Source organism: Miniopterus natalensis, chromosome 6 (assembly GCF_054644295.1).
Source record: "Miniopterus natalensis isolate mMinNat1 chromosome 6, mMinNat1.hap1, whole genome shotgun sequence".
In the NCBI taxonomy this organism is placed as follows: domain Eukaryota; kingdom Metazoa; phylum Chordata; class Mammalia; order Chiroptera; family Miniopteridae; genus Miniopterus; species Miniopterus natalensis.
Genome location: NC_142086.1, coordinates 20,590,111 through 20,608,194, shown reverse-complemented (window position 1 = coordinate 20,608,194; position 18,084 = coordinate 20,590,111). Strand labels below are relative to the sequence as shown.

The following is an 18,084-nucleotide window of genomic DNA, read 5'->3' as shown; positions in this document are numbered from 1 at the left end:
CTAGCCTGCGTATATGACCTTCATTTGGGGGTCAGTTTGGTAACCTATGAAATTAGAACTTTTTGCATAATCTCTGCACCACAAAGGCTTCCATAGATAGTTCCTCACTATGCTTATCTCGGGATCAGAATGTTACAATGGTATTTCAATTCTAACTCCACTTGATTTGTAACTGCAGTTGATACTTCTTTAAAAGTGGCTGCTAGCCCAGCCGGCGTGGCTTCATGGTTAAGCATTGACCTAGGATCCAGGGGAACTCGGTTCAATTCCCAGTCAGGGCACATGCCTGGGTTGTGGACTCGATCCCCAGCAGGGGGTGTGCAGGGGGCAGCTGATCAATGACTCTCTTATCATTGATGTTTCTACCGCTCTCTCCCTCTCTCCCTCTCCCTTCTTCTCTCTGAAATCCATGAAATATATTTAAAAATAAATAAAAGTGGCTGCTAATTTTCAAGGAGAGGCCCAATTCCCCAAATGTGTTAAACAGAGCTCTCCATTTAACAAAAATAAAACTCTTAATCTATATTTTGAGGTGGGTTAATAGTCTCTTTCATTAGGATAAAGGAGCACACACTGAGAATATCTTTCTGCCATCTGAGTAATCAATGAGCCGATACGGTTGTAAATCTTCCAGAAATTCCCTACGGGTCACTTCAAAGACAAGTGTTTATTCCTCTTTGCCCTGTATTCTTCATTCCCCACTATCATTTAGTAACTGTAGGGGAATCTCTTCATGTTGCAATTCGGAGAAAGAGAGACAACGTCACACTTTTTCTTAACAAATTCAGCTATGAAAGCAATCCCTGCTGTGTGCATTTCTGCTAATCATGGAACAATAGATGATACAAAATCACCGCTCACCGCTCACCTTGTGTACTGTGAGCTCATCCTGAGGTTTGTTGGAAAAAACCTCTATCATTATTTTCCCCATATAAATTCACTGGCCTTCCCATTCTCAGCCCCCGTTTATTCCCATGAGAGGGCGCTGTGATCTGCTGGTGAGCAGAGGCTGTGAGAGAGGCCACAGGGCCTAGGATGACATCCTTCCTCCAAGCCCATCCCTGAGCTCGTCTCTGCTTTCGGATCCTTATATGCAAAACCGGCATAACAGTTTATCCGCTGCGACTACTGTATGAGTTAATGCTTTTCAAGCGCTCAACTAACAGACTGTCCACCCTCTCCTTAGTACGTCCTACGTGGAGAAAATGTGCCAGACAAGAATAGATGAGCCACATTCCTTGAAAGCTCCCAGCAGTCCCAAACTGCAGCAACTGGCACTGCTGTCTTTTTAAGCCTATCTCAAAACCCATCTCCTGTTTTGAGTTTTATTCTGATCTTCCTAATTTAATACATTTTTTTCTGCCTGTGCTCTGACCACTCTCTAACAATTTATTAGTCTTTTCTTATGGAAGATATTCATATTATAATTACATGTCTCTGTCTCTGTACATCTATATGTAGATACATAGGTATAGATACACAGATACAATTCTCTATAGGATTTTTCAGGTCAGATAAACTGTTTTATTTATCCCTTTTTCCAACTACAGATTTTCTTAAAGTAGAGAATATAATTATTTAATACAATTTAATATTTGTCTTAAATCAAATGCCTACTCATTGGTAGGCACTTTTCCAAGATTATAGGTCATCTTAACCACACCTCTGCAAAGTAGGCACGGTCTCTACTTCATACACAAAGTGCCAGTTACAAACCGTTTTTTACTTACCTGCAAAGAGAAAAGTATAGAAGTTGAGAATAAATACTTAGAAACTTTTATAGCAATTTGGCATTGCTATGACTTCCAAGTGTTTGATCTCTGTCAGCAAATTTGGCTTGTGGCTTAAGTTTTAAAAAGCAATGGCGAGCTACAATGGCAATGAAACACTGCGGAGCACTTAGACTAAAACGCTAATGCAGAGCATAAACCAATGGACTGCTTTTTTCATCAAGAAAGCCTTGCTAGACAAGAAAAGTATCAGCCGAACATCAAGAGTCTTAGTAATGTAATAAAAATTGTGAATCGTGTTAAAGCTTAAATGCAAGATTGTTCCCTTTCTTATATGATAACATAGAGGTTGTTTATAAACAATGTGACTGCATACTGAGGCACAAAGGTTACAGACATGAAAACTTATGTTGAGAATGTTTGAACAACAGCAAAAGCTCTTGTTTATACAAGATAAGAAACCAGCTGAGGAATTTTAGATATGTGAGTTAGAGAGCTAGCCCTCCGTATTTAATAGTCTGATACAGTTGGTGCCGTTAATGATCTCAATACTTCTTGCAAAGAAGGAAGGCAACAGGTTTTGCAATGGCAGGTAAACTCAAAAGCCAAGGCAAAAGTTAGAAGCTTGAAAGAACAGAGTTTCTACAATTATTTACGACATGATCCATAAATTAAGTACAATTATCAGTAAAGTATGTGATGATCTTGACATTGAACGTTTGTAAAATGTCATTAGAGACCATTTTCCAATACTATAGAGCATTTTGAATGGTATATTCCATCAAAAAGGTCCACATATAGAAATTCATTGATCCTGAATCAATTTCTTTCATCAAAAAATGTATTTAACTCTAACTATACAGGATAAATATAAAACTAGCTGCTAATGAAGGATTGAAGCTGAATTTTAAAGATGCAGCCAATGTGCCCCATTTCGGATACATATTAAAAATGAATTCCTTAAGATTGATGAGATAGATTCAAAATCTCTTCTCCATTTCTGTCAACATACTTGTCTGAGACTAATTTCTCTACTCTGACTGCTAGTGATATAAGGCATGGAGACAGTTTAGATTCTACATTATTTCCTGTAAGAAATGCTGTAGTCAGTCCAAGGAGACTGGATAAATCAACAAGCGAGCAGCAAACACATGCATCACATTAAAATTTAAATAATTAGTATAAATGATGTTCATTCACAGTGTGCATATGGGTTTTTTAATATGAACAATTACTATTTATTCTACAACTTTTTGTTAGTTCTGATTACAGAATAACAAAAAGTTGCACATATGATAATTATCTGTGTTATTCCCAATACAACCACACTCAATGCATACAGTTTTATAATTCTCTTTTTATATGTTTTATTTTTATCGAACCTAATAATAAAAAGTTGATACTTGCATTTTGTATACTTTATTATTTCACTTTCTAATAATAATTTTTTTTGTACTTTACAAAAGCACCTATCACCTGTGTTTGAGTTAGAAAATATAGTGGCCTGCACCACAGGTGATGCGAGAAGTACTGACACAGCTTCTCTGTCCTGAATAAGGTTCATTGTGTGCTGTGGTCACTATTGCAGCTCCATACCTACAGCCTTGTGCAGAAATTACCTGTTGCAGAGAAAGAACCTAAATGGTGGCAAGAAGGTAAAACAGGTCCCGGTATGAAGTGTGATGTGTTTACCTTAACTCCCTCTCATACAACAAAACAAGCAAGTCCTCTCTTTTCCATGACCTACAGAAAAACTGGACTAGGCCACGGGAAGACTAGGACCGAGGGAGGGTTTTGCCTTGTTTATGGTTCCTCTTGTTCTTCCTTTTCTTGTCCTTGCCCAAGGAGGGAGGATATTTTTTCCCATTGGTTTCTAAAGAGCATGGACCAGAGGGGGAGGGGAAGAGAGAGAGATAGAGAGAGAAACACTGATGTGAGAGAGACACATCGATTGGTTGCCTCCTGCATACACCCCAAACTAGGGTGGGATTCAAGCCTGCAACCCAAGTATGTGCCCTTGACCGGGAATCGAACCTGCATCTTTCTGGTGTGCGGGCAGGCACTCTAACCACCAAGCCATGCCGGCCAGGGCTCACTTTGGTAGCCGGGAAGTTAAAATAAGAGTAGGGAGTGGGCGGTTCGATCATGTAGTAAGTTGTAGGTGTTCTCAGAAGCTTTCCTGGATGCCTGGGGCAGGCATGGAATTTAGCTCCTGCCACTCCCATGGCCCTCAGGTAGAGGCCACTTCAATAGCAGACTCCCTGGTGCCTGACCCTCCCTCCCTGACCCTGATGTCTCCCTGAGAAAGAAGACAAAGCCCCCTCCCCCCAGGCTATTCAGGATTTTGAGGGTGAACAAGGCAGGGACGACCACAGTTGGAAAGGATAATCTTATCCACATACTTGTGTGATGAAACATGTATGCAGAGAACCCCAAAAGCATTGATCTACCTCTGACAGGGAAAAAAAAGAAAGCCAGAATGCATGCAGCCTAAAGATTGCAGGGCAAATATTAACCTGCGTCTAGTTCTATCACGACGTGTTTTTCAGAATTATTCTGTAGGCCAAGCCTTGCAATATATAGACAGCTGAAAACTTAAAAGGTAAATCTTATTTAAATTTGTGATTCAAATGCTTCTTCTCCCTCACTTCCTTAACCTATTAGTGGTAGCTTCCAGGACTCATTCCTTGGACCACTTGTGCCAGATCCTCTTGGGAACACCATCCAGCCTGGTGACACATGCCCACTCTCTAAGATCTTCCAGTCCCTAGACTCCAGACTCATATGCCCAATTGCTTATTATATAAGCCCCTCTTGTACATTTAACAAGCTTCAGTGTAACAAGGCCAAGTCCAAATCTTCCCCCTGCTCAAAACACTCTCGTGGTTTCTCATCTTTATCGGACAAAAAGTGAGAATCCTTCCATGACCGACAAGCTCTCGCCTCCCCCTCCCCCCCCCCCCGCACATACTCCCCATGCCCCTGCCTTCCTGCCCTCATCTCACCTCCTCTCCCCACCCACCCTGATCTTCATGCTCTGCTGAGCCCTCTTCAGGCAGGCTCAGGGGGCTTTCACCTCAGGCCGCTCCCCTGCTTGGCTCACTGCCCCACCCACAGTCCCTCTTCTAGCCCTTCATTCTCTCAGACCTTATTTGAAATGGCACTTCTTTTATCTCTTTCTTTATTTTTCTTTCGTTGTAGACTCCATCACCATTGCACAAAATATACATTTACTTAAGGTCACTTTCTTCCCACTTAACTGTAAGGTGCATGAGGGCAGAACTTTGCCTGTTTGTCTTTTTCTCTCTGCTGTATCCAAAGCGCCCAGAACAACTCCTGGCAAATGACAGCTCAATAGATGTTACCGAATGAATGACTGAGCCTTAACGACTCTAAGGTGCATGTAGTGTCAAACTGTAGAGATATAGTAAGTGGAACACCTACTAATTATTGTGAATCTACAATCTTAAGATCCCTTAGAACCTGAGAATTGTAATTAATTTCAATTGTCACACCTTCTCTGACATAAATAGATGGCAATGCATTCATTATATAAACAATCGCATGCCTACTCATAATTAGGTTACTTTGCTCCTGGTTTGAAAACTTGAAATTAATTTTTGGCTGCCTGACCACATTCCCAAGGCCAGACAATTCCTTGCTTGAATACCTTTCAAATTCATTCTTTTTCTCTATTTCCTTAGTTTTCATTTTGGTTCCGGTCATCATCACATCACCCTAGGGATGCTAAAATCATTTTCATCTTCCTTTCACCTCTCTATACTCAAAGCCTCCCTTCCCATAGCAGTTGATTTTTTTTCTCTCTCTTTCATTCCTCTAATTTTAAAAAAAATTAGCCCTAGCCAGTTTGGCTCAGTGGTTAGAGCTTCGGCCTGTGGACTGAAGGGTCCCAGGTTTGATTCTGGCCAAGGGCACGTACTTCGGTTGCAGGCTGGATCCCCGGCCCAGGTCGAGGTGCTTGTGGGAGGCAACCAATCAACGTGTCTCTCACATCGATGTTTCTCTCTCTCTCTCTCCCTTCCACTCTCTCTGAAAAAGCAACAGAAAAAATATCCTTGGGTGAAGATTAAAAAATATATATATACTGTAGCTGATATGCTAAGGCAGGAAACAAAAATAGAACTATGGTTGTTAAAAGGCAGAAGCATAATTATTTACAGAACACCACTACAACTAGTAAAAGAGTATTTAGTGAGGAGGTAAAAGAGAAATGTACATTTTCATGTGTTAGATATCCAGTCACTATATAGAGGGGACCAAGAAAGCAGTTAAAGTAGCTGCCAGCATCAGGGCACCGGGACTGATTGTCATTCTCACTCTTTGCCACTCTTTGTCACAGACTCGGTGGCAGCACTGAGGTGGGAGAAACTCAACATCTCTTTATGAAACTCTCACTTCAGGAGAACTCGCACTCAACGTACAGAGGAGAGAGGCAGAGAGGGGAGGGTGGAAACTCTTCCTTTCCTCCTACATTTTCTCCTAATTGAGGTGCTTTCTCGCAAAGCCTTTAGCACAGCAACTTGGCCTCCAAATAAGAAACCTTCCTCGCACTTCACCTTCAACAGTTATACACCTAGGAAATGGCAGGGCTGAGTATTAACATTTAAATGCAGGGTCTCTGCTTCAGGTTCCATTAAGGAGAAGGCCTGTTTCTGGATGTAACTCACACACAGCCACTTTCAATCAGAAGGGCATTTAAGATCTCAGCTTCCTGTTAGATAGAACCTGCTTAAGATTTCATGGCAGACTTTTGTTTTGCTTTTAATTCTGTTTGATATTGCAGCATTGGTTTTCCAACATTTCAAAAACCTCAAAGAAAGGCTTCACCCTGCAGGCCTGGGCATAGCAGGTGGTCTTTCACAAACCATCGGCCTCCAGAGGTCTACAGGCTGGACTGAGGCTGTATATAATCAGTCAAGGTCACCTCAAGATCACATAGAAATCCTGGTGGAACTTGGATTAGATTGCAGCTCCCCTGACTACCAAGCTTAGAAACTTCACAAACCAACTCACCTATAACATAAAAGTTCATGAGGTAAGATTTAAAGTTACAAAGAAATAAATGACTAATAACAGTTATCCCCTCTATGGAAGAACACAGTTACTAGTCCCCAGCACAGTGATTCTCAACCTTTTCCAACTCATGGCACACATAAACTAATTACTCAAATTCTGTGGCACAATAGAATATATTTTTTGGTCTGAAAAAAGCATAAGTATAATTTTGATTAATTCACACTGGACAGCTACTGTTGTGTTGGCTGTTGTCATTTTTTTATTTGACAACCTAAGGAAAAAGCAGTCAGTGCCCCTGACTAAATACTGAATGTTTTAAAAACTCTTGCTGCACCCCAGTTAAAAATCACTGCCCTAGAAGATATTTATATCACAATGCACTATTTAGGAAATAGCTCATTCAATCTTACTGCATACAATTTTTTTCATTAAAAGGCAGGGTATATGTATTTGAAGAGGCTTTGAAAGTCCAAAAACAATATGCTATGTCTAGGTTCATATTACTACCATTCTTCCAAAACTACTATCATTCTTTCTAAAATATAAAAGTGAATGTTACAGAATGTGCAGACCAATCACTCTGCATTTCCCCTCCTATTTGCCATTTGTACCTCTGTCCACTTACTAAGCTCATTATAAATAAGTATAAAGCCGAGAGACTTAATTCTTATAAACACCCACACTTCGGTATTAAAGTAATGCTGCCTCCCTACATTTCACCAGAGCCAAAAAATACTCATTTGCAACTGTTTCCCAGGATCATGCAAAGGAGTTTGCTGGTATTAAAGTAATAATAAATTAAGGAAAGTAGGGTACCTTTACTAATTTATAACCCTTCAGTTCACACAATATAAAACGACAAATTAAAATATTTATCAGGAACAGGTGTATTTCTAAACTGCAATATTTTGTCTGAATGGTGAAGAAATGATACCTGACATGGCATGGGGGAGGAAAAACACTCAGTATTTATAAATGTTGAGGGAACAAAGTGAGTAAGTTGAAAAGTGGATCACATTTGTTAACATTTTAACTACAACAAACTCATATCTAATAGCTTTTTAATTAATATGGTCATCAATGAATGGCCATGTATTTTTATTTTTACTTTTTGGTATTTGGACCAGTATTTCCAAGTTTACTTATAAAAATAATGCTCCTTGGAATTAAAAAAAGAAGCTGCCCTTATTAGTATTTAAGTAATAATATTTGAAATAGAGTTTTCTTATTCATTTTGTATTTTATGCTAATGTTATTTTTATATAAAAAGTGTATTCTGTCAAATAAGAAAAATGTTCTGAATAGATGCTACACGCCAAACCTACTGAATGGGACCTTTATTGAATGTAGAAGATGTAAGTTATGGTGACTGCCTAGCTCAGTGGCCACAAACACCTAGTTACACCTCAAGCACAATAGAGGCACCTACTGCTCACCAATCCATTTCTTGCTCCTGGTGTTTTGAATCTAGAACAGAGAAATGCAGTGAAATCCAAGTTTCTTAGTATAATAACCTTTATGTCCGTGTACTAGGGCTAAGTCAGCCCTTAAACTCAAAAGCTTCAAACTCAGAAATCGGTCCCATTTCTACAATGTAGATTCACCACTGGTGGTGAAAGCACCCTCTCAAAGTCTGGTGTACATTACTAAGAAAAACACAGAATGGACAAAATCGTTAAAAATTAAAAAGTAACACTTTAAACACTATGATATATCTAAAATACAATTAAATTAATGTGAATCAAATGTATGTGATTACAAATAGAATTAAATTGATAGGTTATGTACAATATTTTTTGATACTGTTAAAGGTTTTCTTACACTTACTAAGGCGCTGCAGTAATAATGTTATTTTGAAACTTACTTTTAAAACGTTGAAATATTTTCAGTTCTTCAAGGTCTCTGTGCTGATCCTGATTAAAGGGCTATTCACATAGAGACCATATCAGTATGTCACCAGAAAATCAGGTCCTTGTGCAGTAAACTATTACTTCCCATATTTGACAAATAGTACATAATAGTTTATTTATAATTATTTCTTTAAAGAAATTTATTTCATCAAAAAGTCTGTTTTCAGTCATGTATATTTTTAAGTCTAATTATTTTTTCATAGGCTCTCAATTATTTGGAGTATTTTGCATCCTCTACAATGAGACCTATTAGGTAAGAAGCACAATGACAGTTATCTACCTGTCTAATGTTTGACCATATACTTTCCCCTATATCCCCTCTACCATTCCTAAATATAGACGATATATGAAAACCTGCTACTTGAGGGCAGGATCCACGTGTTATTTTAGTAGTGCCAATGCCTGGCATAATTCCTGAAACATAGCAATATTTCACAAGTATTCATAGAAGTGAACTGAAATTGTAACCTGGAAATCTTTTACATCAATTATATTTAGATATTTATAGGTTAAGGACACTTAGTGAAACCTACATTCTTTAATAATTTAACTCCCAAATTGGAGGATATGAAATATTACAAATGATATTGAGGCATTGCCCCAGAACCTGGTTATTTTTGCTTTTATAAAACATTGCGTTGGGAGATGGAAGTAGATGGCACAGTAGTGGTGACTGTCCACCCAGCCCGGAAACACGTGACTAGAAGATAAAGAAAATCTAATTTTAATAGTAACGAGGTTTCTTTCAAGTAGCTCTACTAAACATGAAATAAAAATTGTTTAGTAGAGTTACTTGAAAGAAACCTTGTTACTGAATTAAAAAATGTAAAAAAATTGATATATGCTGAAAGCATCAGGCATATTACATGCATATACATATATGCAATGTATATATACACACATATATGTAATATATACGTGTGTGTGTGTGTGTGTGTGTGTGTGTGTGTGTGTGTATGGCTGTGAATGTCAAACTTCCAAATCCTGATGCTGTTGTAGCTTAACCTATCATATAACCAATAAAATTTATAGTATATATGATTATCTTTATGTTTTTCCTGAAATTGCTGGCCTCAAACCACACTGGCATAAAGAGATAAAGGTAGTAATTATATTATGTATAACTGAAGATTTCGCTTATACTTTATGAGAATTTCCAAAAAACGCTTTATCATTAACAGCTTAAATGAAAGGAATTTATTTAAGAAACCTATAAGCTTACACTTGAACATATATACAGGATGTCCCCCCAAAACATATACACACTCTAATTGAGCTGATAGCTCAATTAATGTTTCTTTCTTTTCAGATTTAACCCATTGGAATGAATGATTATTCAAAGTGTATAGATACTTTTGGGGAAACCCTGTATATTAAATGTTAAGGACATTGAAAATTTAATGTTTGGGAAAAGTCTGCATTGTTGCAACTTATTTCTCCCAAAAAGAACCAATTAAAGCTAGCTGTGAGCATTGAATTATACAATGTATTCAATGAAAATTATCTTTACTGGAAACTAGAAGGGAGAAATATCTGTCTACATATGGTATCTTGTGCTGCTTATTTTCTGCTTATCTGTCCAGATTTATTTTCTTCCCTGCCCTGGGAGAGTAAACTACCCCAGGATAACCTGACCTATGCTTTTCGTTTGTACTCAGCCCATCGAAGGCATTGACAAGAGATCAGAAGGTGGGAGAAAAGAAATCAATTTCCATATTTCCACACTCTATTTCCAACAAGTCGCAGCTTCTAACTGGAAGCCTTCTCCCTTAACTGCAGCTTTTGCTCCCCCACTGTCACCCTTTCAGGCCCAAGAGTTCAGTGGTTTCTACTGTTGAGAGCCCCTGGGTGCTACATCATCTTCACTGTTTCCCTTAATTATGACTGTATATCTGTTAATAGTGTGTTCTTTCTTCATTAACTCACATGTATCATTTATTTCCTAATGGGAACCTGATTCATACTTAATCTGTATGTTTTGCTAGGAAATCTGCTAAAACATATAAAATGATTGTTGTATAATGGGATTGAAATATGAGATGTGTTCAGAAGATCCATCAAGGAGAAGTCACCTTTGGAATTTCCACAGGAAAAGTAAAAAAAAATTTAAAAATCCAAAAAGCAATAAAATGAAGTCCTTATCAGAATGATATAGCATGAAGTTAATTAGGCTTATAAGAAAACTCAGGTCTCACCATCGTTTTCTCATTTACTACTCACGTTATTAAAATTTGCAAACTTTTATTTCTTACATAAAATGGGAACATTTACCTTAAAGGGTTGTTGGAAATCCAATAGAAAAGATAAACATGTTGAAAGTTATTTAGAAATTGTAGAGTATTATATAACTGTAAATTGTCATCATTCACTTCATATCTTTGTTATACATTATATCTGAATTTTTCAGAAAGCAGACAGGGCCCAGCTTCCCGGTCAGGGCACATGCCTGGGCTGTGGGCTCATCCCCAGTAGGGGGTGTGCAGGTGGCAGTGACCGATGTTGATTCTCTCCCCTCAATGTTTCCATCTCTCTGTCCCTCTCCCTTCCTCTCTCTCTCAAATCAATAACAGCATATTTTTTTAAAAAGCAAAAAGAAATGTAATATTGGCCACTTTAATACCTGCTTTTTACCGAGTTGATCTTTAATATTTTTAAAGCCTGTCAAATTGATTGAAACCAGCTGTGAGGATAGACACGGTCGGGGGCACTGGGTGGCAGGCAGCCAGGAGAGCCTGTACCTCTCTGTCAGGTCATCTTATTTTTCTTCTCTTTATCACTCCTTGTTCTAGGACTCCTTACTCATGTTTTTCCTCTCCTGTTGTCCCTAGTATTAATGTAAAATTATCAGCAGAATGATTGGATAATTAACACTAGCAATTTTGGGCTATGCCCTTAATAAAATTTTATTTTCATTCCTTCAGAAATAAAATTTCCTTCAGCTAATTTTTGTGGATCGTGGAAACATCATTCAAAAAAGCAAAAATTCTATGAAGAGAAACATCATTTAAAAAAGCAGTGTTGCTTACATTTTTATATAAAAACAAATACAAGCACACAGAGATATGTCTATTGAATGCAAACACTGGATATGTTTGTCCAAAGTATTCTTTGCCAATAACAGGAAGGAACTGAAGTGTACTTTCCTGAGCATTAAGTGATCAGACTGTACACTCCAATTGTTTTTTCCACACCTGCTGAGAAACAGATGCAATGATCTAATTGATTTTTTAAAATTCTATTGCCAAATACCACAGAGCATCCGTGTGGTGTTTCAATGACCTCGACTCCCTATACCCACTCTATTTTAAATGCTTCCTTACTATTTATAAAAGATGCTGTAAGATTTGTATAAAAAGAAAGAAAAGAGGGCTATAAAAAGTGAACGTTGCCTTAGCTACATCTGTTCGAGGTCCCTCTGACCCATAAGAACCTGCAAATTTTCTCTTTATTTTATATTTACATTTGCAGGGTGTTATAGAAAAAGCTTCATCCAGAAACTATGCAGAAATAAAATGGAATTGTAATTAAATATCTACTTGGTAGGTTCATTATTTCTGGTGTTCAGGTTCACACACAATAGATAGGGAAACTATTAAAAATGCCATTTTCTGGTCCAACTACCAGAACATCTAACTTGGTGGGGTATCGATGTGCCCATTTTATTACTCTACTGTTGGTGTCAGAGGCAGAATTAGAAGGCAGATGACTCCCTGTCTCCCGTCCTACAATGTTCCCATAAAAGCTGTGCAATTTAAACAGCCAAATTTTACTTACTGAATATTTGATACATGTTTTATGATGACCTAGGGCTTTCTCAGTTAGAAATGGGTATTCCACCACAAGACTGTAACTGGGCAAGGTCGACGATGGCATCTCAAGAGTGAGTCAGCATCTAGAAGCGTGCTTTCTAAAACAGTAACCCCTGCTGTCGCCACTGAATGCTTGAAATGTGGCTGGTGTGACTGAGAAACTCAATTTGTAATTCTATTTAATTTTAATTAACTTAAACATCTACACATGACTGCTGGCTACAGAATTATTCTGCACAGACATAGGATACTGCCATCATCATCGGAAACTCTCCTGGGCATGCCGGCTCTAATATATCCTCTGTCTAACTCTAGGTCTGTCTTCAAGCGTTTGAAAGGAACTACTGCTCTTGAACTAAAAGGCAGCTGCCAAGATCAATGGCAGAGGCCACCTGGGTTATACGTAAAGTGACCTGGTCCTCAAGTGCCTTTGTTCTCAGGGGCATTCTGGTTAAAGCTAAAACAGAGGCCATGACTGAATTCAGATCCCACCCCGTCATTACCAGGCATTAGCTGAATGTCTTCGGATCAATTTCCTTGAGTTTTTGATCCCAATTTCTTCATTCGTAGATGGCAAAACTACTGATCATGTTAAATGTGCTCAAGGTAGCCAAAGATTGAATTCTCTGCCCTCCTCCATATTTTACCTGAGTGAGAAATATTGCAAAACTTGTTTGATTTAGCCAACTCTCCCCTGGACACCTATCTCCCTTGTAAAGAGATCCTTGAATGGTCATATTTAACTTCCCTGAAAGAGGCTCTTAGGAAGGGGGCTCAGCTTAATTCTTCTTTACCTGGCCACCAACTGCCCACCCACAGCATGCTTTTCTTTGGCTAATAATTCCAAGTAAACAAGCAATGCTTTTCCAATTCTAATTGGACCAAGGGACTGCCATCCTGAGTGTGTTGTTTTTCTTTTGTTCAGCCCTCACAGCTGAATCCTCAGAGCCTGAGTCTCCAGGTAGCATGACAGGCTATTCAGAATGGGTCTTAGAGCTCATACTGGCAGCAGCAATGTTAATGAGAAGCACTTGTTCTGTCTTCTGGGCAGCTTCTCTCCTTCCTTCCCCCTTCCCTGCCTTCTCCCTTCCTTCTTAATAACCTATGTCAGTACAGAAATCTAAGCTTAGGGACACAGAACTCTTATGAGAATTGATTTGCTTAACCCAAAGCTTCTCAACCTCAGCTGCACTTTATAATCATTTGAGACACAATTAGAGCCCTGTGATGCTGCATACCATGAAAGATTTTATTTGGAAAGCTCCCGAGAACAACCAGCAACATCAGCTGAGACAGAAATAAGAACCGAGCCATGAATGAAGCCTTTAACCGGAGCAGCCACCTGTAGGAGCTGGTGCCATCCGCGATACAGACAACCCATCGTTTCTCTATTGTTCTGAGCAGGTGTTGCTTGTACAACACATGTGAGATACTCTAGTCACACTCATCCATGCTTAGCTTCTCCACTTTGGCTCTGGCACATTATAGCAAGTTTGTTTGCTCAAGATAAGCCTTAGGATTGAGGCTCAGCAGGTAAATGCACACAAAAAGACAGTGTGGGGGAAATTCTGATATGGAATCTTCAAGAAATGGGTTCATTTTCAAGCTCTTGCATTTGATGTACATCATTGATCAAGATCCCCTCTGCTAAGATATCACATAGGAATTGAACCAAGGACTTGTGAGAGTATAGATGTGTTGGATTGCCGTTCATGAAAGGGTTTCTTTATTAAAAGCTTTCTGCTATTCTGTTGCAATTGGCCATAATAAAGTTATAAAAAAGTATAATATTGAAATTAGAGCCATAATAAAGTTATAAAAAAGTATAATATTGAAAACAGAAACCTGCTATATTACACACACACACACACACACACTAGCTTGTTCAACATAAGTCCAAGCTGTATAGCAGTTGGGATAGGAGAAATGAAATAAAGCAAGTACTTACTTCAACAATTCATATAATCAGGCACATCATTATTTTAAAGCAGTACGATGCAGGAATAGATTACTAAATATCACAAATATAACATAATGGCTTTTCTCACTATAATTATCCCTCCGGAAAAAAGGGGCTGCCTTATTTCCAAGTCTTTGCAAATCTTGCTTTACAAGTTATTTTCTATTTGCTACAGGAAAGATGCATTAGCTTGAAATACCCTGAATCAATTCTAGTTTCAGACATTCTATAGAGGTAAAGGCATTTTGTATAGATTCTGTTTTTGTTCCTGAGGATTTGGCTTTGCAGATGTAGATGTCACTGAAAACAGAACTCTCAAAGATCTGTAAAAAGCAGTACAAGTGGCTACATGGTGGAGATAATTATTATACTTCTGCCGAATGAATGAACAACAAAGAATGTTCTAATATAATTATAAAAATGTATAGTTGTTGCTTGGGACAAATTTGTCATTGATAGTATCTACACTTTCAAAAAATGCGCTAAGTGAAATTATTTAATTAAATGCAAGAGTGGAAGAATTAAATATCTCTAAATTAATGTTTTATATTTAAATATGTGCATGTAATCAAACTGATAAATTCAATAGCATAACTATAGCGTGTGTCCCTCAAAAATGTATACACACTTTGAATAATTATTAATTCCAATGTTTGTTTCTTTTCAGATTTAACTCACTGGAATTAATAATTATTTAAAGTCTGTATATATATATTTTTGGGACACCCTGTATATATGTGATTGTTCCATGAAATTCCTAAAAGTCTGTTTTCTTTTGCTTTATATGATTGGGCAAATGAGAGACTTCCTTAAAGTTGGTATAGTCTTATATTTGGGTATACATGTTGGGTGTATGTATATATTTAGATATTTATTTACGAATACCTGTAATCAATACTAAAAGAAAAAACAGGTTGCTAAATCTCTGTGACTTCTTGCTTATGTACTTAATTTTTTTTAACTAATAGAAGTTCATTCTTTGGAAAGCAACATAGAGCACTTGATTAGGGTGAAAAAATAAAAACCTGCAACAAATTCCTCCAAAGATTGTGAAGGAACAACAGAAACAAAAAAGATATGGGTAATAAAAGTAACATATCACAATATCAGCAGTGAGGGAAAAATATCCAATCTATATGCAACGCAGCTACAAGAACAAAAGAATGCGGTATCTAGATAGGTGATTGTGACAAAAAATCATACAGCTATTTTTGAAACAGAATTAGAACTGTTTATATTATTTAAAAGTTGACACAGGTTATCTTCAGTGTTTATGACTCCGGAATGGAAGTGTTTAATATTTAACCTGTTTAAATACAAGCAGCCACAGTTTGGTAATCAAAAGGAATGATTTGAATCATCTCAGAAAAATAAATTCATTATAATTAGGATATTTCAGAATATGATTAAAACATTCAAAAGAAAATGTATTCACCTTTCTTGTCATCAAAGTACAGAGTCTGCTGAGCTGGATTTGACCACTGGAGGGAGGTGTTATCATTTTGATCAACCCTGCAGGTCAAAATCGCAGTTCCTCCTTCAACGACTGTTACGTTCTGTGTTAGTGGAAACTGTCCTTGGCTGCCTAAAAGGGGATTGAAGAAAATGCTGATTTAGTGAAAGTTATGAGTAACCTCCCAAGAGCTTCACTGTGTTTAACTTCTCACTTCAAATACAATTTAAACCAACCGAACAAAAACAAAACTATATATCATGAAAAGACAAAAATAACTGAAAATCCTTAATCAGAGGACAATAGTTTTGACATAAAATTAAGACCACTCCCCCCCCCTTTATATTCTCTCACATGTTCCAGAAAACCTTCTTTTCCTCCTAGGTGCACATAAATATTTATACTTAAATAGCAACATGATTATCATTAATTTCTCTTGGCCTTGAATTAATTATATGGTGCTGAAACTGGTCATCTTTGAAGATAAGGCGCTGAGATGAGTTTGGATGAACTGGACTCTCTAAAGCAGCAGAGGAAACACATTAAATACTTCTCTGGTAGCTTTTATAATATTGAATAAAGTCTATAAAATATGGATACTAGAACTTTAAATTCAATTTCTGATAAAATTAATTTTTAAAAAAATCCTATTTCGCTAGGGTTTCTTGTACGTGTAGCTGTTTTTAGAAATACAAAATGTGTGAGAGAAAATACTGTAAGTAGTTTTAAAAAAATGTTCATCTTGTAGAATATCCATCAAAATCTTAAAGTGATTACTCTAACCTGGGAAATTGAGATAATTTTCTTCTTTGTTCCTTTCTGTAGTTTTTATGATTTTAACACACATTTCTTTTCTTTTTTAAAAAATATATCTTTATTGATTTCAGAGAAAGGAAGGGAGAGGGAGAGAGAGAGATAGAAACATCAATGATGAGTCATTGATGGGCTGCAGCCCACAACCCGGGCATGTGCCCTGACTGGAATCGAACCCTGATCGCCTGGATCCTAGGTTGACACTCAACCGCTGAGCCACGCCCGGCTGGGCCACATTTCTTTTATAATTAACAAAAAAATGTTTAAAATGACCCTTGTCAGTTTGGATATCATTAGAAATTAAGTTTTCTATCTTCCTAAGTATAGTTATTTATTAAAGTAATTCATGTAATAACTTTACTTAATAACAGCACTTCCAATAGTTAAAACAAAATTCATGCACATGGAAACATAATACATAAATTTCACATCAGCAAGACAATCTGAAGATGAGCTCTGTCAAGTCTGGTAACAACTATCAACATGGGTAAAAAATTACTTTCCAGAGCCAGGTTAAAAGACTCTTATGTGAGCAAGGTAGTTCATTAAGTCAAGAAAAATTTACATATGCAAGAACATTATGATGACTTAATCACACCCATGAAATATATTTCCTTTTTTCTTTAGTTTTGTAACGATTCTGTCATTACTACAAGCACCACTTGAGGTTATGCTGGAGATACCGGCATAAAGAATCTTATTACCAAGAAGCCTGTTGATTGGCACCATAAGAGACAGAAGAGCCTGAAGGGGAAATTTTCTTTCCAGACCTAAATGACACAAGCACAGAGGTTCATGACCACTTTATATAATTAAGCCCATCAAGTAAAAAAATCTGATATCGGTAGCTTTGTCTCCTCAGTGCCAATCTCTTAGAGTCACTATGGCAACTCCCCAGGATATCTCCCTCTAATCTTTAGGGTGGAGTTTTTAAACTGAGGTTAGGAGATGTCTTGAATAAATTCTTTGATAGTTGACTCTAAGTCAACAGGAGCCAGAGTGGGATGTGTTTTGCCTTTAGCTCAGAGGTGACCTCTAGCAGGGAAACATGGAGAACTATCAATCTTGTGAAGCGAGGTGAGGCAAAAAACTGTATCAGAGAAAACATGAGCTAAAACAGAAAGAAGAAATAATTACCACAGATACAGGATTAGCAGCTCATAAATACGAAGCTCAGAATAATTTTAAGATACTTTCCTTGGGTTCCCAGGTAGTGGCGTAATGCATAAATAAAGAAACCTGGGGAAGGAGGGGATTCTTTAAGTAATAAAAAGCACACAACTGATAAAATATATACATAGTTCATCCCAGATAACAATTTGACTATCAACTAGTACATAAATAATACTGTCTGCTTCTTTGAAGAAATGGG

At 37.4% G+C, this 18,084-nt stretch overlaps 1 protein-coding gene across 2 annotated transcripts in view; it reads right to left on the bottom strand.

The window, feature by feature from the left end:
• Positions 1-18,084, bottom strand: part of CADM2 (cell adhesion molecule 2) — a 995,556-nt gene that overhangs the window by 202,202 nt on the left and 775,270 nt on the right. For both annotated transcript variants that reach the window (XM_087818103.1, XM_087818104.1), the window contains exon 2: positions 15,882-16,031. In XM_087818103.1, the coding sequence (XP_087674229.1) occupies positions 15,882-16,031 (150 nt within the window). The remainder of the gene's footprint in view (positions 1-15,881; positions 16,032-18,084) is intronic.